This window comes from Chiloscyllium punctatum, chromosome 37 (genome assembly GCF_047496795.1).
Source record: "Chiloscyllium punctatum isolate Juve2018m chromosome 37, sChiPun1.3, whole genome shotgun sequence".
NCBI classification, from domain to species: Eukaryota; Metazoa; Chordata; class Chondrichthyes; order Orectolobiformes; family Hemiscylliidae; genus Chiloscyllium; species Chiloscyllium punctatum.
In genome coordinates this window covers 19,528,617-19,550,728 of record NC_092775.1, presented here as the reverse complement: position 1 = coordinate 19,550,728, position 22,112 = coordinate 19,528,617, and the positions used below count along the sequence as shown (strand labels likewise).

Below are 22,112 nucleotides of genomic sequence, written 5' to 3'. Positions count from 1 at the left end.
ATTGTCCAATTCCTTTTTGAAAGCTGCAGTTGAATATTCCCACGTCATTCTCTCAGTCAATGCATTCCAAATTTTAGCCACCTACTACGTTAAAACTGTTTTATTGCTACTTTTGGCAAACACAAACCTGTTTTTCCCCTATCAACTTTGTCCAGACCCTTCCTTTCTAATATCTCTGGCAAATCTCAAGTTTCTCTTCGAAGGAAACCAATCCTTGTTTCTTCAATCTATCCACATGATTGAAGTTCCTTATGCCTGTAACCAATCTCATACACTTTCTAAAATAATTTCACATCCTTCCTAAAGTGGGACGTCCAGAATTAAACACAACACTCATGAGGCTAAACAAAGGTTTCTTAACAGCCTATCATAACATCCTTGCTCTCTACTCTTTTTAAACTCAGAATTCCATATGCTGTATCAACCACTTTCTCAATCCTCTCTGCCACCTTCAACTATATGTGTAAATATTGCTACTTTCTTTTCCATTTTTGAATCACATTCTTTATTGACTAATCTTGTTCTTCCTTCCAAAATGAATCACTTTACACATTACATTTCATCAGCCACCTGACTGGTTCGCTCCACTAGTCTGCATCCACTTGCAGTCTGTCACAAAAGGGAAAGATAGTGGAATAGTGGTCATGTCTCAGGCCTGGTACTTCAGAGGTCCGGGCTTTAGGAATAAGGATTCAATAGCAGCTGATGTAGTTCAATTAGTAAAAATTTTTAAAAGGTGAAAGATAGTCTCAGTAATAGTGACCATGACATCAAACCATCATTAATTTGGGGTTTGTTTTGAAAAAAAAGCATCTGGTTCACTAATTCCTACAGGGAAGGGAGTCTGGCATTCTCAGCGAGTCTAACCTATATGTGATGCCAGCTCTGCAGCAAAATGGTTAAATTTTAGCCAACTTTGAAATTGAGCCACTAATTAACAGTGGACTGGAAATGGTCGCCTTGCCAATGATGTCCACTTGCATAAAAGAGGTTTTAAAAAATGATTCTCCACAGTTGACAATATTTCCAAGTTTTGTGTCACCTGCAAATTTTGAAAACAGAAATAACAATTCCTAAAGGTTAATATTTTAGGCTAGTTAAGACTGTTTTCTCATCCAGCGTTGATTGAAATTGATTATTTATCAAATTTTAGTAATAAACTTTCGAGTCATTTGTCATGTTCTAGTAGTATGACTTTTGATATATTCAGAATATTCACTATTTTCACATGAATAAATGATCCACTCTTTGATTCCTAGATGCAACAACAGGAATTGGCTCAGATGAGGCAGAGGGAAGCCAATTTAACTGCATTAGCAGCAATTGGCCCCAGAAAGAAGCGGAAGGTTGATTCACCAGGACCTGGCATTGGAGCTGGGACAGAGGTACTATAGAATTATATATCATTACTATATGAATGCTACACAAAATTCCAAAGCAGGTTCAGTAACATTCACCCTACACAAGTATCATTCCACCGCTGAATCCCCACTATCAATATCCTGGAGGCCATCACTGACCAGAAACTAAACTGGAGCAGCCACTTAAATACTGCGGCTACAAGAGGCCATAGAGTTTGTAGCTGACACTCTGACTCCCCAGGCCCTGTGCACCACCTATCTACAAGGCACAAATAAAGAGTGTGACAGAATATTCTGCAACTGCCTGGATCACTGAAGCTCCAGTAACAATCCTGAAGCTTGACATTATCCAGAACAAAGCAGCCTGCTTTATTGGCATTTTATACACCACCTTAAACATCTGCTTTCTTTACCACTGATGTATAGTGGCAGCAGTATGGACTATCTACAAGATACATAGCAACAATTTAGATTTTTTAAATTAGATTAGATTCCCTACAGTATGGAAACAGGCCCTTTGATGCAACAAGTCCACATCAACCCTCCGAAGAGTAACCCACCCAGACCCACTCCCCTACATTTACCCCTGACTAATGCACCTAACACAATGAGCAATTTAGCACGACCAATTCACCTAGCCTGCACATCTTTGGACTGTGGGAGGAAACCGGAGTAGCCGGAGGATACCCACGCAGGCACACTGAGAATCTGCAAAGTCCCCACAGACAGTCATCCAAGGCTGGAATCGAACCTGGGATGCTGGTGCTGTGAGGCAGCAATGCTAACCACTGAGCCACAGTGCCACCCTTTTTACCAAAGCTCCTTTGAAAGTACCTTCCAGAATCCTGACCTCTATCATTTAGAAGTACAAGGACATTAGATGCATGGAAGTAGCATCATTTTCAAATTCCCTTTCAAGCTAAACACCTTCCTGATTTGGAACTATATTACTACCTCTCCACTATCATTGGGCCGTAATCCTGGATCTCCAATCCAAACAGCTCTGTGGGTGTCCCTAGCCTACCATATTTTAAATGATCTTATTGTCCTTTTAAGATATGAGTCATTTGAGTCAACAATTTTGTACAAAACTATAACAGTATTATTTTTGTCTGTCTGGATTGTTTTCATCAATACTTTTATGGGATGTGTCTTCTGTTGGCTTTATTTGGTGGGTGATTCCAGGTGAAACAGGCTTTTGGAGCATTTGGGCAACTGAAGTGCATGATGCACAAACTTGGCAAAATGGCATGGTTAGCTATTTAGTACAATTTATTTGAAAGCCATTCTTTGTGCTAAATCAGAGATAACCTGTATTTGAATTAAAATGTTTTGGAAAGGCTGTTGAGTGAATTAGAAGAATACACCAGCACTGATTCTATAGATTGAGTGGTACATTCTTTTATAATTTTTTCAGAGTTTCTACACAAAGCCCAATGGGCATGCCACTGCACAAGCTTAGACCTAAAGAAGAAGCAGTTGTGATGTTGGAATCCTAAACAGTGGACCAGGTTTTCATCCTGGACATGAAATTTGGCTCTGTCTTGTTCAGCTGGAGTAAAATCCAAGCTGAAGTTTTGCTGCCTACGTGAAAATTAGAAAAACAAATGTATCTGGTGTAGGCTCTTAATGCGCCCTCAGTAGTATTAAGTGGGTTAATATTATGAATGTGTGTAGTTTTCTGCCTGTGCTCTATCCTTCGCTGTACAAAATAGCACTGTCTGAAAATGGAAGCAAAGTTTCTTGCTGCTCCATTCAGTTACCATTTTCTTTTGCCATTCTTCCTTTGAGTTTTCCCTTCTAAGCTCAGTCCAACAATTTTGTCATAGACCAAGATTGATAGTTAGGAAGATGTTTTCTTTGATTATAAATGCTAAAGAATATAGGTTTGCTCGCTGAGCTGGAAGGTTCATTTTCAGACATTTCGTCATCCGACTACTCAGACCCCTTGGCATCATGGTAGCCCATGAACCCACCGACACACTAAAACAGCAGCTAATGAACCTGAAAGAAGCTATACAGACAAGCAAAACTAATGTCATTTATAGAATTAAAGAACAGTAACAAACACTACATTGGATAAACAGGCAGAAAACCAGCCACCAGGATACACGAATGTCAACTAGCCACAAAACGACATGACCCTCTGTCACTAGTATTAAGTGGATACGCATAAGGAAGGACACCACTTTGATTGGGACGACCCATCCATCCTTAGAACAAGCCAAACAGAGACACGCACGAGAATTCCTAGAAGCATGGCATTCCAACCGGAACTCTATCAACAAACACATTGACTTGGATCCCATTTACCACCCCCTGAGAAAAAGAACAGGAAATGACATCACCAACCCAAGGAAACCCAAACATAGAACATAGAAGAATACAGCGCAGTACAGGCCCTTCGGCCCTCAATGTTGCGCCGATCAAAGCCCACCTAACCTACACTAACCCACACTAACCCACTATCCTCCATATACCTATACAATACCTATCAGTAGAAAGCAGGAAATACCAGCAGTGCTTTGTCCACAGGCTCACTGAAGATGTTACATAGTATGGTGATGAAACATATGGTGATGAAACATCTGAAAATGAACCTTTCAGCTCACTGAGCAAACTTACATCTAGGACCTCAACCTGAGCTACAAATCTTCTCAAAACTTGATAAATGCTATAACTGACAGAATGTGGGGAAATGTTGCTTATGTCGTGAAACTTGAAAGGATTCAGAGAAGATTTACAAGGATGTTGCCAGGGTGGAAGGATTTGAACTGTAGGGAGAGAGCGAATAGGCTTGGGACTGTTTTCTCTGAAGTGTCGGAGGCTGAGAGGTGACTTTATAGAGGTTTATAAAATCATGAGGGGCATGGATAGGAAAAATCAATAAGGTCTTTTCTCTGGGGTGGGGGAGTCCAGACCTAGAGAGCATAGTTTTTGGCTCAGAGGGTAAAACTTTTAAAGGGAGCTAAGGGGCAACTTTTTAATGCTGAGGGTGGTGCATGGATGGAATGAGCTGCCAGAGGAAGTGGTGGAGGCTGGTACAATTGCAACATTTAAAAGGCATCTGGATGGATATTTGAATAGGAAGAGTTTAGAAGGATATGGGACTAGATTAGGTTAGGATATCTGGTTGGTATGGACGAGTTGGACCAAAGGGTCTGTTTCCATACTTTACATCTCTATGACTCTATGCTGAGCCCTTCCAATGTAAACTTGCTTTTGCAAATCAGGAGAAAACCATTCCCAACAAAACTTTCCTAATCTATGTTTATAAACTGGTCACAAACTGACAAAATCTGTATTTATATTTCTTGCCCTGCATTTATACACCAATGGCTTCCTGTAATTTTTTTTCCAAAGTTTTGATTCATCTTTGGTAAAAGAATAAATAAAATTCCTATATTGAGTGCAGTTACAATAAAGCTATTAATTTGATGACATACTAAACATGTTTTGCTAATTCACAGCTTAAAACTGTTTCAAATCCCATTCTCTCCTTCACGTGCAATTCAGAGAGGAGATGATCCAGCTATCTCTTGCAGACCATAAACTTGTGGACAGAGAAATATTTTCTTAGAGACAAATTGAAGGACACAATTCAGAACTCTTACAGTCGTGGCAATTTCATGTTAACCTGCATATTCAGCTGTTTAATTTGAAATCTTTAGAGTCATTAATTTAGGTTCCGGTTTAAATCAAATGACAGTAAACCATAAAGTTACATGCAGCTGCTGGAACTGCAGTTGTTCTAAAGAACTGGCTCTTAAACAAAACAGTAAATTTAATATTTATAAACAATAACTTCAAGGGAAAAAGTTGTTACTGACTTCTTCACCAAACAAATCATTTAGTTAGCCTGACAATATCTGTTTTATGTATCTCACACAAGAGATTTGCAAGCTTGATTGTCGAATGTGGGTAATAGTCTGTGCTGTATGACTCTATAATAGACAATGTATTGGCAATATGAAGTAAAGCAATTTACAAAGCATATTTTCAGGCATTAGAGACTAAGATAAAGTTGCTGGAATTTAAATTGGTATGTTTCAGTACCTTATAAATCCTTGAATTTATAGTCGAACACGATATGTTATCCATTCTCTCTTTTTGTTCTAGGGACCCAGTACGGGCGGGACACCAGGAGCCTCTGGAGTTGGAACACCTAGACAGTTCACACGGCAACGAATAACAAGAGTCAACCTCAGGGACCTTATCTTCTGCTTGGAGAATGAGCGTGAGACAAGCCATTCACTAATGCTGTACCGTGCATTCCTTAAATAAACGTCCTGGGTTGATTTCTTTTGATTTTGACCGAGACAACCTTCTGCCATTTCTTTTTCTTTGCAGTTTTTGGGGGGACGGAGGTAAGGAAAGAAAGATAGAGAGTTGGAGAACAGGTGGAACTCTACAAATGGGAGAATGTTTTAATGTTCAGCTTTACATTAACTCTTTCTGTTTTTAAAGTTTTGGATTTTAGTTAGAAAAATGAATACAGCGAGACCTGTGGATACTTTATTTATAAAATAAAAAGTCTGATCACTTCTCGTCTCCTGACTGAGTGGCCTTCTTGCCAAACAAGCCATATTTAAAAACTGATTCTGATTTCACCAGTGTATAATTTGCCAACTTTTTGGCAGATTAGTAGCAACTTGAAACATTTAAGTATTCTGTTTTTGAATCTTTTGGCTTAAAAGACTTTGAATTATATGGGTCTGAAGCTAACAACCTTGGATTGTTTTACCTTCAAGGACATGGAGCAAAAAAACATTTTCATTATTGTATCTTTATCCACTTTTCATTGTTTCCATTCTTTTGCTGTACTTTTCTCAATTTAGCTTTTGTAAATGTATGGTTTGTGAAGAGTTAGGAGAGTTTGTTCAGTGGTAACTCTGCAGTTCTCACCATGTGATTTGCATGTCAGAGGCTTTCCTTGGAAGCCTTTAAGAAGGGTTTCTTTTGTGAATGTTGTAGGGCATTTGTAAAAAGAAAAAAATGCTTTTTTTTTATTTGATACAATACATGATGCCGTAAAGGATTTAAAAAATAACTTTTCTGCATAAATATACATTACTTGCACTGTGTTGGCTACCTAGCTAATGTAAAACTTTAGTTAAAAAAAATCTAAGAAATGGTGAATTGTGAAAGGATTGTTACTTGGTATGAATCACGTGTAGAAAACAATTTGCTGGTGTCTATCAGTGAGCTAATAATTTGTACATAATTTTGGCACATAACATAAATTGCAATGTAAACCGTAATTATTTTGGTAAAAAGACTGTATGCAAGCTATGGACCTACTTAATGGTAACCAGAGCGATGTCCCTTCTTTGTATCTATTTTTTTATACAAAAAATACTAAATTTTTCTTTATATTTTCAGAGGTTATTGTATTAAATGATTGTCTATCGATAGGACATTATGATTGTAAATACTTTTGCTTTCTTTGTGTGTAATTTTATGTTGTTAAAAGAAACATTTAAGATGCTATTAAGCTGATGAGTTCTGTGTGTAAACTGAAAACTAATCAGTATTTTTACCAATGCCTGAAAACTGTTACAACCTTGGTCTTTTACAAATCCTGTCTTTCCATTTTTCATGTAAATTTTGCACAGTTACTTGTTAATATGTAAATATTTTACTTTCAAAAAAGGAAGTTTTTAATTACTATTGTTTTATATAGGATTGAAAGAGAATTAACTCCTTTATTAAAACAATGAATTTATCTGTACTTTGCTTTCTGTCGTCTTTGGTGCTTGTTAAAGTTACAGGTTATTAGTTTAGGTTATGTATTTCGAGCAAACCCCTGTAAGCAATTGGAGAAGCTAATAAGAATATGTGTATTCCTCTGTTTTAAAAAACATGCAGCACAATCTGTGATTAAGCAAGCATATGTCATGGTAGCATTTGGCTATAGTGTAATGTGCAGGATAATTTTAGTCATTTACTGTACTCTTGATAAATAACCAGTTCCAGTAAAATTGAAATAGTTCCTAACAGCAAAGCTTGAAAAAAAATAAGAAAATACAAATCGGCAGCTTAGCAATAACAAACTACATTATTCATCATATTCCAATGCTAGTGTTAGAAAAGGGAATTAAGGAAATTTGTTCATTTGTCGTGATAAATTCTCAGTGTAGGGAAACATAGTTGGACATATTAGGATGTCTCAAATTATTCAACATTTATATTGTTATTGTTGTCTAGTTAACAGTGTCTCAGTGGTTTCAGTATTTTCATTTTTAAGTCTTGTATCCAGTTAATGATTCGCAATCCTGTTAAGGTCAGTGTAAGCACACTTACTATGCGCACGCAAGAACAAACTGAGGATCCCAAATCATAGCCAAAGGTTTCACAGAAGGAAAAACAGAATTGCAGAATTGTTACAGTGCCAAAGAAGGCCATTCGGCCCATTGACTTTAGCCAGCTCTCTGAATGAACGTTTCACTTCGTGCCATTCTCATGTCTGTAACCCGTAACGATGCATTTTTGTTCTTTTTAAATAACTAATTCTCCTTTGAAAATCACATTCTCTAAACAGTACATTTCCGATCCTAACAATGAAAATGCTATGCCCATATCACGTTTTTGCTTCTTTTACTAATTAATTTGGCTGCTTACTCTTGCTCTCAATCATAGAGTCATAGAAATGTACAGCATTAGAACAGACTCTTCAGTCTAACTCGTTCATGCCAACAAATTATCCTGTCTAAATCTAGTCCCATTTGCCAACATTTGGCCCATATCCCTCTAAACCCTCCCTATTTATGTAGCCACCCCGATGCCTTTTAGATGTAACTGTACCACTTCCTCTGGTAGCTCATTCCATACATACACCATCTGTGTGAAAAAGTTGCCCTTAGGTTCCTTTTAAATCTTATCCCTCTTCCCTTAAACCTATGCCCTCTAGTTTTAGACTCTCCTTACGCTGGGAAAAAGACCTTGGCTATTTACCCTATCCATGCCTGTCATGATTTTATAAACCTCTATAAGGTCACCTCTCAGCCTCTGATGCTCCAGAGAAACAGCCCCAGCCTGTTCAGCCTCTCCCTAAAGCTCAAACCGTCCAACACTGGCAACATTCTTTTAAATCTTTTCTGAATCATTTCATGTTTCACAATATCTTTCCTATACTTGCAAAGTTATCATTTCAATTGTATAATGCTATGGGTTTAGAAAAGCTTGTGTATATAGCAGTGACCTCATCACCAAATAAGGCTTAATTCAGAGAGACCCAAAGTTTCGCAATATACATAGGAACAGAGCAATTATATATGATCCCTCAGGTCCATGAGATACAAGTAAATGCTACGAGGCAAAAGACTGAACATGCTTACCTTTCGTGAATGGAAATCGGCTCTCTCCATTTACTCTGTGTAGACCTCTCATTATTTTGAATACTTCAGTCAAATCTCCTCTCAGCCTTCTCTTATACAAGAAAAATAGTCCCAACTTTTGTAGTTGACCTTCATAACTGAGATTTCTCATCCTTCGAACCAATCTCAAAGTCTTCTACACCCTTTCCAATGCCTTCACATTGTTTCTAAAGTTGGACACAATGCTACAGCTGAGCCAAAACTAATTTGTGCTATAACCTTAACGACAAAAAGAACTTCCTAGCAGCTCTGAAAGACGGCGGACTTACTGAAGAAACCCAGCAGGCCATCAGACAGACAGATGCACCAACACTAAGCAGAAAGAAAGAAGGGAACACGAACAGGTTGGGGCTGTTTTCGCTGGAGTGTTGGAGGCTGAGGGGTGACCTTCTAGAAGTTTACAAAATTATGAGGGACGTGGATAGGATAAATAGACAGTCTTTTCCCTGGGGGCGGGGAGACCAGAACTAGAGGGCATAGGTTTAGGCTGAGAGTGGAAAGATATAAAAGAGACCTAAGGGGCAACTTTTTCATGCAGAGGGTGGTACATATATGGAATGAGCTGCCAGAGGATGTGTTGGAGGCTGGTACAATTGCAACATTTTAAGAGGCATTTGGATGGGTATATGAATAGGAAGGGTTTGGAGAGATATGGGCAGGTTGCTGGCAGGTGGGACTAGATCGGGTTGGGATATCTGGTCGGCATAGATGGGTTGGACCGAAGGGTCTGTTTCCATGCTGTACATCTCTATGACTCTATGACCCTTAACATACAGGAAAGGAAAGGAAAGCCCTGGGAGGACTCAGAAAATACAGAAATGTTGTAATCCTATCAGCAGACAAGGGATGCATAACCGCCATCCTAAGTAGAACACAATACATTGAAAAGGTGAACTCTCTACTCACAGATACTGACACCTACCAATAGGTGGTGATGGACCCGACTCCACAGTTAAAACCATATTACAGCATGACTGAAGAAACTCCACAAGACAGGTGAAATTAACAAAACAAACCTCCAAAGAGTGAAACCTAAAGGATCCAATACCTTGTTTCTATGGATTACCGAAGATCCACAAACCAGGGGCTCCCCTCAGACCCATGGTCTCACTTCCTGGCATACCAACATATAGACTAGCAAAGGAAAGTCAACACAAACTGAAATACCTAGTAGAAGATTCATGCCACTCCATGTAGGAATTCCTGAACATCATCACAGATACCAAGGCAGAGGATGATGAGGTCATGGTCTCCTTTGATGCGACCGACCCAATCACATCAATAAATATCCCCTGGCCAAAGAAACAAACAGTGGCCATACTGCTAGACGAACCAAGGACACAAGCACCAGACACCACCAACTACATCAGCAAGGACAGCAAATTAGAAGACCTGTGCGTCACAGCCCACTTCACTTACAACAAGACCTACAAACAAATCCAGGGGATGCCCATGGGATCACCAATATCAGGATTCTTGGCAGAAGCAGTTCTGCAGGGATTGGATCAAGCAGCCCTCCCCATGATCCAGCCCAAGCTTTAGGTCTGCTATGTGGATGACACCTTCGTCATTCACGAAATGGAACAAATTAAAATAAACCCATAAACAATATGCTTACTGGGATAAAGTTCACCAAAGAAGAAGAGAGCAGCAACAGACTACCCTTCCTAAATGTTACAGTAGAACGAAAAACCAATTGAGAGTTGCAGACCAGTGTCTACAAGAATGTGACATACTTAGACTAGATATCCTACTACAGGAGCTATTCATCCCAACACTTACAAATGGAGCTGCATCAGGACATTATGTAAATGGGTCACGACAACCTGCAGCACCCAGGAACTATGAGATGCCAAAGACAAACATCTGTACAATGTATTCAAGAACAACAGGTGCTCGATAAGCACGGTCTTCTGATTCTTGCACAACAAACCTAATCAAGAGACAACATGCCCAGAGAATCAGGCCACGTTACTATACATTAAAGACATCTCAAGAGATGACGACCAGACTACTCCAGCCCTTTGGCATCATGGTAGCCCACAAACCTACCAACACACTGAAACAGCTCTTGATGAATCTAAAGGACCCTGTACCAACAACCAGCAGAATGAATGTCATATACAAAATACTCTGCAAGGACTGCAACAAACATTACATTGGACAGACAGGCAGAAAACTAGCCACCAGGGTATATGAACACCAACTATCATTAGTATCTGTACTCACAGACAACAAAGGACACCAGTTTGACTGGGACAATCTATCCATCCTTGGACAGCCTGAACAAAGACACACATGGGAATTCCTAGAGGCCTAGCATTCAGACCAGAATTCCCATCAACAAACACATTGATTTGGACCCCATTTACCAACCTCTCAGTAAAAGAACTGGAAATGATATCAGCCACCTTAACAGACCAAGAAACATAAATAGAAAGCGAGACAGAACACCAGCACTTCACCGGAGGCTCACTGATGATGTTACCTAGCATGGTGACAAAACATCTGAGAATAAATCTTCCAGCTCAGCCAGCAAACCTACAACCATAAGCTCAACCTAATGTCTTTGCTATTATACTCTGCCACTATCAATGAAGCCTAGGATGCTATATGTCTTGTTAACTGCTCTCTTAGCCTGTCCTGTCACATTTTAATGATTTGTACATACACACCCAAATCCCAGATTGGGGCAGCAATTCCAGCCTTAGGTGATTTTTTTTGTGTGTGCAGTTTGCACATTCTCCCTGTGTCTGCATAGATTTCTTCCAAGTCCTCTGGTTTCCTCCCACACTCCAAAGATATGCAGGCTAAATGGATTGGTTATGCTAAATTGCCCATAGTGTCCAAAGATGTGCAGACTGGCTGGATAAGCCATGAGAAATGCAGGGCTATAGGGATAAGGTCTGGGGGGAGCAGAGGAGCATCCTCTTTGGAGGGTAGGTGTGGACTCCGATAGTCCTGCTTCTACACTGTAGGGATTCTATGAGTTTATGCTCCTGCAAAACTTCCAACTGAAATATATCACTTCCTATTTCAAATTGGTAGACAGATGGCAGATGAAATTCAATCAAACCAACCTTTTTTTTGGTATTCTATACTAACCTCACAGTTGTATAATGCTTTCAAGTTTCAAATCATCTGCAAATTTTGAAATTATGCCCTATAAGGTTCCAACTTTGAATCCTGGGGAGCTCCACAATTAATCTTATCCCAGCCCCCAAATCATGTGTTAACTATTACTCAATTTCCTGTCACTGATTTTTTTTAATCCATGTTACTATTGACCCTTTAGTTCCATGAGCTATAACTTTATTCACAAGTTGTTGTATGGCACTGCATCAACCCCTTTTGGAAGTCCATGTTACATCACATCTCATCAACCCATTGCTATTTCTTTAAAACACTCCAGCAATTTAGTTAAAAGTGATTTTTCACTTAGGAATTTTGTGTCAGGTCTCATTAACCTTCATTCATCCATGTCACTGTTATTTTTGTTCTAGAAGCTTCCCAACCATCAAAGTTAAACTGATGAAGTTACTTGTCTTTACACATTTTTTGAATATTTGCAATTCTCTGGGCACCACCCTGAGGCTAAAGACAACAGAAAAATTGTTGCAAATGCATCCACAATTTCAATGTCGCTTCCCTACATATTCTTGAATGCATCTCATCTGGTCGCTTTGTCAACTTTAAGTAGACAGACAGTCTATCCAATATGTCCTCCTTAGCAATTTTAAACCCTCCTAATGACTGACTTCCTCTTATACTAGGGTCCCTGGCATCATCTTCCTTGGTAAAGATGGGTGCACAGTCCTTGTCTAATAATTGAACTATGCTTTCTCCCACTGTTTAGAAGCCCAGAATCACCCCAAATCAGCTCCAGTACTCTTACCACCCTTTACTATTTTATGCTGATAGAAAACTTTGGGATTCCCTCTTTATTAGCTATTGGTCTCTTTTTCATACTCCCTCTATGCAACTACACAGAAAATTAAGAATTCAAGACCAATAGAAGAGTGAGATTCAAGAATAGATGCCTGGATAAATGCAGTTCAAACAAAACTCAAAAGCCTGATATATTCCTGAACAAAGCAGTCCAAGTGCCTAGCACCCAGTCTAGCAGCTTAAATATTCACTTTCTTCATAATTGACTCAGAGTGGCATCGATGTTTACCATCTATGCAATACTCTGCAGCAACTCCCAAGGCTCTTGCAACAGCACCTTCCCAAAGCCACAAGGAAACTGGAGGAATCAGGGATGAAACGGATAATTGTTTTAGGAAATAGACATAAGGATACTAAAATAATAATAGGAGAAAGTCGAGAACCTAAAGGTAATATAAGTAAAATGATATACTTCCATCGCATTAAGAAGGGACGTAGCTAATGCTGGAAATTCAATAGGAGATCTCTCACAGTAGGAGGAGGCGCTATGGAATCCACAAGGGAGCATCAGGAAAGGAAATGTGTCCTCAGACTGTAGTGGTGGTACCGTCGGAGTGTGTTCCTCAGAATTTACTAGAAAAGGGGAGATAGCCCAAGACAGTCAAGCAAATTCCTCACCAGTAATTGCTAAAGAAAATCAGATCACAAAGTTGTTAATATTTTGGTAGGGAAGAATTTCCTTATTCTTCTAATCAAAAAGGCAAACTGATAAAGATGTGGAGGAACACTAAAGCAAGTCAGTTGTTGACGCTAGATAAAGATACAATTCATCTTCCAAAGAGGTAATGAAGAAAAAAAATTAAAGTGGAGGTTATTAATCACATTTTATAGAGTTGAAGCCAGGAGAGACTTAGCAACAAATCCTTATAGAAGAAACTGATTTTGTTTTGGGGAGTGACCTGGTGTCAGAACAACTAATTTAATTCAGATGTCACAGGGAGAACATCCTGGATTTTTCCCGAGCTGCAATTAGATCTCAAGCCTATAGAATTAGAAACAGGAAAATTGTATGCAAAAGGGAGATGATATGGAAATTCATTTAAGTAAAAAGGACCAAAGAGGAAAAGGTTGTGTTTATAGCATCATTTACAGAAATGCAACAAACAGATGCAGAGTTGAGAAAGGATACTCAGAAATTGAATCAGGACCAAGATTGCAGTGCTACTACTTAAAAGTCACCAGTTTCTTTATTCACTCATAGGATAAGTCTACCATTGGCTCGGAATTTATTGCCTAGCCCCGATTGCCTTGAAGGAGAGTGATGATGAACCACCTCCTTGCACTGTTGCAACCTATTGTTACGGATAGACTCGGGATGCTATCAGGGAGAGGTTATCCAGACTTTATGACAAAATGGAGATCATTTCACATACCAGTCATCTGGTGGTTGTTCCATTAAAGAACACTTGTCCAAATAAATGGAAAGGTGTTCATATTACAGAGGTGGTGGTGCTGGATGTCGTAAAATGCATAAAGGTGGATAAATCCCCTGGACCTGATCAGGTATACCCTAGAACTCTGTGGGAAGCTAGTGAAGTGATTGCAAGAACCCCTTGCTGAGAGTTGGATCATTGATAGTCTCAGGTGAGGTGCTGGAAGACTGGAGGTTGACTAACATGGTGCTACTATTTAAGAAGAGTGGTAAGTAAAATCCTGGGAACTATAGATAGGTGACTCAGACATTGGTGGTGGGCAAGTTGTTGGAGGGATACTGAGAAACAGGATTTACATGTATTTTGGAAAGGCAAGGACGGACTAGGGATAGTCAACATGGCTTTGTATGTGGGAAATCATGGCTCGCTAACGTTTGAATTTTTTTAAGAAGTAACAAAGAAGATTGATGAGTGCAAAGAGATGAATGTGATCTGTATGGACTTCAGTAAGGCATTTGACAATGTATCTCATAGTAAACTAGTTATAGAGTCATAGGTATAAAGTACAGAAACAGAACTTTCTGTCCAACTCGTCCATGCCAGTTAGTAAAGTTCAATCACATGGAATACAGGGAGAACTAGCCATTTGGATACAAAACTTGTTTGAAGGTAGAAGACAGAGGATGTTGGTGGAGGGTTACTTTTCAGACTGCAGACCTGGATCCAGTGGTGTGCCACAAGGATCGGTGCTGAGTCCGCTACTTTTTGTCTCTTACATAAATGATTTGGACATAAGCATAGGAGTTGGTTGCTAAGTTTGCAAATGACACCAATGTCGGAGGTGTAGTGAACAGCGAAGAAGGTTACCTCAGAGTACAACTGGATCTTGATCAGACAGGTCAATGGGCTGAGGAGTGGCAGATGGAGTTTAATTTAGATAAATTTGAGGAGCTGCATTTTAGGAAGGCAAATCAGGGCAAGACTTACACACTTAATGGTAAGGTCCTAGGGAATGTTGCTGAACAAAGAGACCTTGGACTACAGGTTCATAATTCCTTGAAAGTAGAGAAGCAAGTAAATAGTCAGCATTTGGTGTGCTCACCTTTACTGATCAGTGTACTGATATAGGATTTCAGAGGTCATGCTGCCTGGTTAGGCCACTTTTGGAATACTGCATACACTTCTAGTCTCCCTCCTATAGGAAGAATGTTGTGAAATTTGCAAGGGTTCAGAAAAGATTTACAAGGATGTTGCCAGGGTTGGAGGTTTTGAGCTTTAAGGAGAGGTTGATTAGGCTGGGGCTAATTTCCCCAGAGCATCAGAGGCTGATTGACTTTATAGAGGTTTATAAAATCATGAGGAGCCTGGATAGGGTAAATGGCTAACGTCTTTTCCCTGGGGTGGGAGAGTCCAAAATCAGAGGGCATAGATTTAAGGTGACAGGGATCTTATGGACAATTTGTTCACACAGAGGATGATGCATGTATGGAATGAGCTGCTAGAACAAGTGGAGGAAGTTGGTACAATTAAAACAATTATACACAGGCATCTGGATGGATATAAAAATAGGAGGGGTTTAGAGAGATATGGACCAAATGGAAGTTTACTCTCAAGTAGTAATGATTGGATAATACAGAAATGCTTGAAAAGTTAAGTCAAATATTATGCTATGTCCAGGAGATCAGAGTTACTTATAAAACTACTGCAGACACCTGAATTAATTTGTGTAAAAAGGCTAGTAAAACATCTTTAGTTATATATGATGTTAATGCACGGGATGCATTATTCATAAAACAACATTCTTACACATTCAACCCTGAAAGGTTAGTCAGAGCGAGGAGGAAATCAAACTCATGATGCATAAGTATATTATTGATCTGCATCACTCATCTATTGTGATGGAACCAAAACCAGGTGGATTACAATGATTGTGTATCAATTATTGCAAAGTCAATAATAACAAGAAGGAATTCATAGCTGATTGCACGATTGGACAATTCTAGTAAGATTGGATGAGCACAATTTATTTTCAAAAATGACTTGTTAAAAGGATATTGACAAAATATCAGCTTTGGGAACACCAGATGACTTGCTGTTTGGAATGAAAAACACAGCAGTACATCTCAACCAACAATTAACCGATAAGATCATCAAAGGATTATTCAACTGTGTTGAACATATTGATGATTTGGGATTCTGGATGAGTGGTGCTGGAAGAGTACAGCAGTCTGCTCCTTAGATGCTGCCTGAACTGCTGTGCTCTTCCAGCACCACTAATCCAGAATCTGGTTTCCAGCATCTGCAGTCATTGTTTTTAACCATATTGATGATTTGGTTATGTTCAGCTAAATTTGGGAAAAAACATTTACAACATTAGAATGAATTGTTTGACTAATTACAAATAACTAACTTGGTAATACATTTGGCTAAAAGTGAAACTATCAACGCGAGAGAAGCATGCTGAAGAATAAGGCCAAGGAGCCTTGGAAGAACCAAGGATAAAAGCTACCTTGGATTTTCCTGTGTCTGAGACAAACTGAGAAGTTGCGTGATATTAGCAGGAGTGCATTTCATCAGAAACTCATTCCAAATTTTAGCCTTGTAGTATTCTTTGACAAAATTTTTAAAAGGCTATACATTTGAATGGACAAACTGTCAGAGTGCCTGTGACTATGTGAAAAGTGAACTGATTACTGCATTGTATTTTGAGTAAGTCATCAAGTTACCTTTCATGCAGTTACTTATTAAGAAATCTCATAGACAATCATGTACTGAAACAAGTAGCAACTAAAATAAGACCCAACATGGCTATTAACCTTATCTCTGAATTTGTCCAGGGTTTGATCCTTATGCAGTATTGTTCTCAGAAGTTTGCTAAAGGTGGAGTTCTGGCGTTTGATTCTTATACAGATTTTCATCCTTCAGGTCTGTGAGAGATGTTATTGATGATTGTTTAAGTTCGTTCATCCAGAATTACTGCAGGTCTGCAGCTTGTCTTACACTGTTCCTTGTTACATTTGGCCTTAACTGTCTCTTTGAATGCATGGCTCTCCTGTGATTAATTCCTTAAATTCTTCTGCAGGGCAATCCTTGCCCTTTGTGGCAATAAAACATCCAGTTTATCGGGTAGGTGTCAAAGCAGTTTTATTCATATAGCCTCCACTACACCTTTTCCCAGACATGGCCAATTGCTTTCAATTTCTGTACACGCTTGTCCTTGTCCTTTAATAGTTTATTCTTGACAGGTATTGTTGCTGCTTTTCGTGTGCAACAGTTTATCTTGATTAATAACTGTTCATGGATTGAATGAAAGTTCTGAAGTCTATAATATCACAGTTAGCTTTAGCAGTATCAAATTATGAAATATCATTTAATATGGCCAATGACCTCAGGTTGGTGAAATGTTATTTCAGGACAAGATGGGAAACAAACAGTGAATCAATTACTTTCTTACAAGCCAAGTTCATCTCAAGAGAAATAACCAACCAAGCAGAAAGAGATTGGGGTAGGTATTGACTGCATAGCAGAGATACAGAAATGGGCTCTTTTTTAGAAAGTGACAGAACCGTCAAGGAAGTAAATAGCCCCCATAGAATTAACAATTTAAGAGTTAATTTTAGGTAGGCTTGTAGAATAGGCAGATATAGTTCAGGTACATGGCTTTGTGCGTGGGAAATCATATCTCAAGTAACAAAGAGGATTGATGAGGGCAGAATGGTAGATGTGATCTATATGGACTTCAGTAAGGCGTTCGACAAGGTTCCCTATGGGAGACTGGGTTAGCAAGGTTAGATCTCATGGAATACAGGGAGAACTAGCCATTTGGATACAGAATTGGCTCAAAGGTAGAAGACAGAGGGTGGTGGTGGAGGGTTTTTCAGACTGGAGGCCTGTGACCAGTGGAGTGCCACAAGGATCAGTGCTGGGTCCACTACTTTTCATCATTTATATAAATGATTTGGATGTGAGCAGAAGAGGTATAGTTAGTAAGTTTGCAGATGACACCAAAATTAGAGCTGTAGTGGACAGCGAAGAAGGTTACCTCAGATTACAATGGGATCTTAATCAGATGGGCCAATGGGCCAAGTAGCAGATGAGTTTAGTTTAGATAAATTTGAGGTGCTGCATTTTGGGAAAGCAAATCTTAGCAGGATTTATACACTTAATGGTAAGATCTTAGGGAGTGTTGCTGAACAAAGATACTTTGGAGTGCAGGTTCATAGCTCCTTGAAAGTGGAGTTGCAGGTAGCTAGGATAGTGAAGGTGTTTGGTATGCTTTCCTTTATTGATCAGAGTATTGAAAACGGGATTTGGGAGGTCATTTGCGGCTGTACAGGACATTGGTTCAGCCACTGTTAGAATATTGCGCGGAATTCTGGTCTCCTCCCTATTGGAAAGATGTTGTGAAACTTTAAAAGGGTTCAGAAAAGATTTACAAGGATGTTGCCAGAGTTGGAGGATTCGAGCTATAGGGAGAGGCTGAACAGGCTGGGGCTGTTTTCCCTGGAGTGTCGGAGGCTCAGGGGTGACCTTATAGAGGTTTACAAAACTATGAGGGGCATAGATAGGATATATTGACAAAGTCTTTTCCCCGGGGTGGGGGAGCCCAGAACTAGAAGGTATAGGTTTAGGGTGAGGGGGGAAAGATATAAGAGACCTAAGGGCAACTTTGTCACGCAGAGGGTGGTAAGTGTATGGAATGAGCTGCCAGAGGAAGTGGTGGGGCTAGTACAATTGCAACATTTATAAGGTATTTGGATGGGTATATGAATAGGAAGAGTTTGGAGGGATATGGGCCAGGTGCTAGCAGGTGGGTCTAGATTGGATTGGGATATCTGGTCGGTATGGATGAGTTGGACCGAAGGGTCTGTTTGCTAAAGGTACTGTACATCTCTATGACTCTATGGTAGTACTGACATTTTCAAGTTAATTTTCAAAAGGGTATGGAAAACAGAATCATAAATAGCAGAGGAGGGGAGAATTAAACTTGTGTCCATGTTAGCTGTCTGCAAGAGAAACTCATGATCTCTCACTTCCACCTTTCCCTTGGGGCCCTGTAATTTACCCATCTTCAGGTAACTACCTTTATCTTTTCAATGTCTTAATTGAATTTCTCACCAACACAGTCTAGCCACTGCCTGCTTAAAACTTCTTGCTTCATTAAACATTTTTCAGTCTGCTTTGCCAAGTCCAGTGATTCGTACGTATGGTTTTTCAGGTCCTGCAGCTTCTGCATCCTTTTAGAATTGCATCTTTTACTTTATATTGCCTGTCCTCAGGCTTCCTGCTAAAACAAGACCCAAAATGTATCATTCCACAACCTTTGCATTCAATTTCATTTGCCAGTTCTTCAAACAGTCAACCAGACAGCTCTTTTGAAATTTGAAAATATTTGTAAAGGAAAACTGTTTTGTAAAATTCTTTTCTCTACAGAGTAAAGGTCTACAATCAGATTGCTCTTTGAAAGAGCCAGCACAGACATGAATGGGCTGAATGATCTCATTCTGTCTGTGAGATTCTGTGATAACATTGACCAAACACGGGAACTAAAGGCTTTTTTTGTGAAGGGAAAAAGTGAAATAAACACACTGATCTAGACAATAAGTTATGTATTTTATAGAACAAGGACATAATGAAGGCTTCAAAATGGTGGAGGGATTAAGTTCAGTAAATTGGTAATTTGGAAACAGTGGGACTTGAAATATTTGTATCTACTGGAAATCCTTTAGCAAACATTATTAAATGTAAATTTAAACACTATTCTAGAAAGTGGATGACATGGGTTCACTTTCAACCTTCAAAAGGAAGATGTGCAAGTTCTTGAATGAAGACTATACCAGACACAACAGTGGTTTGCTGATACATGATTAGCAATAAACTGTCACTGCACTGTCCTTCAAAGGTTGGAGGCAACTGGATTTTGAGATTGTACACTTCAGGTTTCATTGAGCATTTCCATTTCAGATCCAAAGAATCTCAAGGTCTTTTCTTGGTTATACTTCTCTGGCAAAGTACCTGAGTGTGTGTATTTGGTGGTAGAGATGATTTAAAAATAAAGCAAGTTTATGAAAGAGCCAGTGTTTCCCCCTGAAAGCAAACAAGGGAGGGGAATTGAGTGGCATCCATTTTTCAAAAACTACTTTAATTTCAGCCTGTCAACCCTCATGACAGTTTATTTAACATGAAGCAAACAGAATAATTTCTAGAAGTACCGAATAATGTCCCACTGCCACATGCAATACATCTGTAGAGTTAAATATTTGTAAATGCATCAGAATACCTAATGCTTCAATGTACAAATCACTTACTTTCAAAAACAGAATTGCATCATTCTGCAATTTTTGCAATGCTTTAGTTTAAAGTTTGGGTAGTTATAAAATGACTATGTTCTTAGTTAAAAAAAAACTGCATGCACTAAATGTACTTATTCAAAGATAGAATTTTTGAATTGATCATTCAATTTACTGATTTACTCTGTACAGCTGTATCTTAAGAAAATAATTTTAATCCAAGACTAAAAGTGAGTCAGTATTACCAAACTACCTTCTGTTAATAAAGCATCTGGAATTGGATAAAGGCCAATTATGTGACATTATTGGCTAGAATATGGATTGATGGGTGATGAAATGAATCCAGTTGCAATATAATCCTCCTATACAGGAACCAATTCCTGCCAATTTTCTTGGCAATACAAATGTAAATTTCTTGAATACAGAGTGAGTATTTCATCAAAAGTGTTTGTATTAAGGGACAGGTTCTAGTGTTCCATTAAAATCAGAACTGTTGCAGCACAGGAGGCCACCGGACTTGTTAAATTTGCACCAACTCCCTGCAAGGACAATTCAGCAAATTCAACTCTTTGGCTGCTTTTCTTTGAAGAAAGGGTATATTGTTTTGCAATTTGATTTCCCTCTTCAGGCATTTATCAAAATCTCTTTCAAAAGTCACAATTAAAATCATCTCCACCATCTTTTCTAGCAGCATGTAACAATTTGTGCCCAATCATGTTTTAAAATCATTTTTCTCATGTCACTTTTAGTGAATGCCAGCTTCTCCAATCTATCCATGCGATTGAAGCCACTCAAGTCCCAAAACTATTCAGATTAAAACTTCCTTGCACCTTCTCATAACCCCTGCATATCCGTCCCAAAGTGTGGTACCTGGAATTGAACAGTACTCCTATGCAGGCCAAACCAAATATTATATAAAAAAGGTTCAACGTAAGTTTCACTTTTGTAGTCTATGCCTCCATTTATGAAACCTAGGATCTTGTGGGACTTTTAAAAATATCTAACTTCTCAATCTGCCGACCACATTCAATGACTTTGATTCTGCACCCCTTTAGAATTGTACCTTTTGATTTAAATTGCCTCTTCCCATTCATCCTACCAAAACATCAAGTTGCAATCAACCATTTTCCATATTATCTCAGTTAAAAAATCTTGGATTGATCACAATTTTGCCTTTAGTAAGCACTTAACTAATCCACACTTGATCGAGTGACTAACTCCTCCTAACCAAGGTTAAACTAGCTTTTCTGTAGTTATTTAATTTTCCCTTGGACCATCTTTGAATATGGATACAGCATGCACCAATCTGTGCATAGAGGCTTTGGAAAATTATGGTCAGTGCATCTGCAATTTCTACCCTAGTTTCATTACCTTTGGATGCATCCAATTAGTCCTCATGCTTTGTCAGCATTAAGTAAAGCAGCTTTTCTAGTAGTCGTGGTCATTCATTTTTAGTCCACCTAGTATCTCAACTACCTCCTGGTTGCTATAACATTGGCAGCATCTATCTTGGTAACGACTACTACAGAAAGGTTTCAATAATAAAGTCAGTCAGACCACTTGCAGGGCTCTGGGCACTGATAATGAAGGCAATCTATTCAATCAATCCTGCAAAGTCTTATCATTAATATTCAAGAACATGTAGCAAATATGGATAGCTCTTATAAGGACTAATCAATCAACAGCCTGATATGGTCATACTCATAGAATCACACCTTATAGCCAATGTCCCAGAGTTCTCAAGCACCATCCCAGAGTATGTAC

At 38.9% G+C, this 22,112-nt stretch overlaps 1 protein-coding gene across 1 annotated transcript in view; it reads left to right on the top strand.

Annotated features, from left to right (window-relative positions):
* Window positions 1–7,007, top strand: part of LOC140462914 (transcription initiation factor TFIID subunit 4-like) — a 102,006-nt gene extending 94,999 nt beyond the window's left edge. The window contains exons 14-15 of the mRNA XM_072556392.1: window positions 1,260–1,385; window positions 5,481–7,007. Coding sequence (XP_072412493.1) covers window positions 1,260–1,385; window positions 5,481–5,645 — 291 coding nt within the window. The 3' untranslated portion in view covers window positions 5,646–7,007. The remainder of the gene's footprint in view (window positions 1–1,259; window positions 1,386–5,480) is intronic.
* Window positions 7,008–22,112: the final 15,105 nt, after the last annotated feature.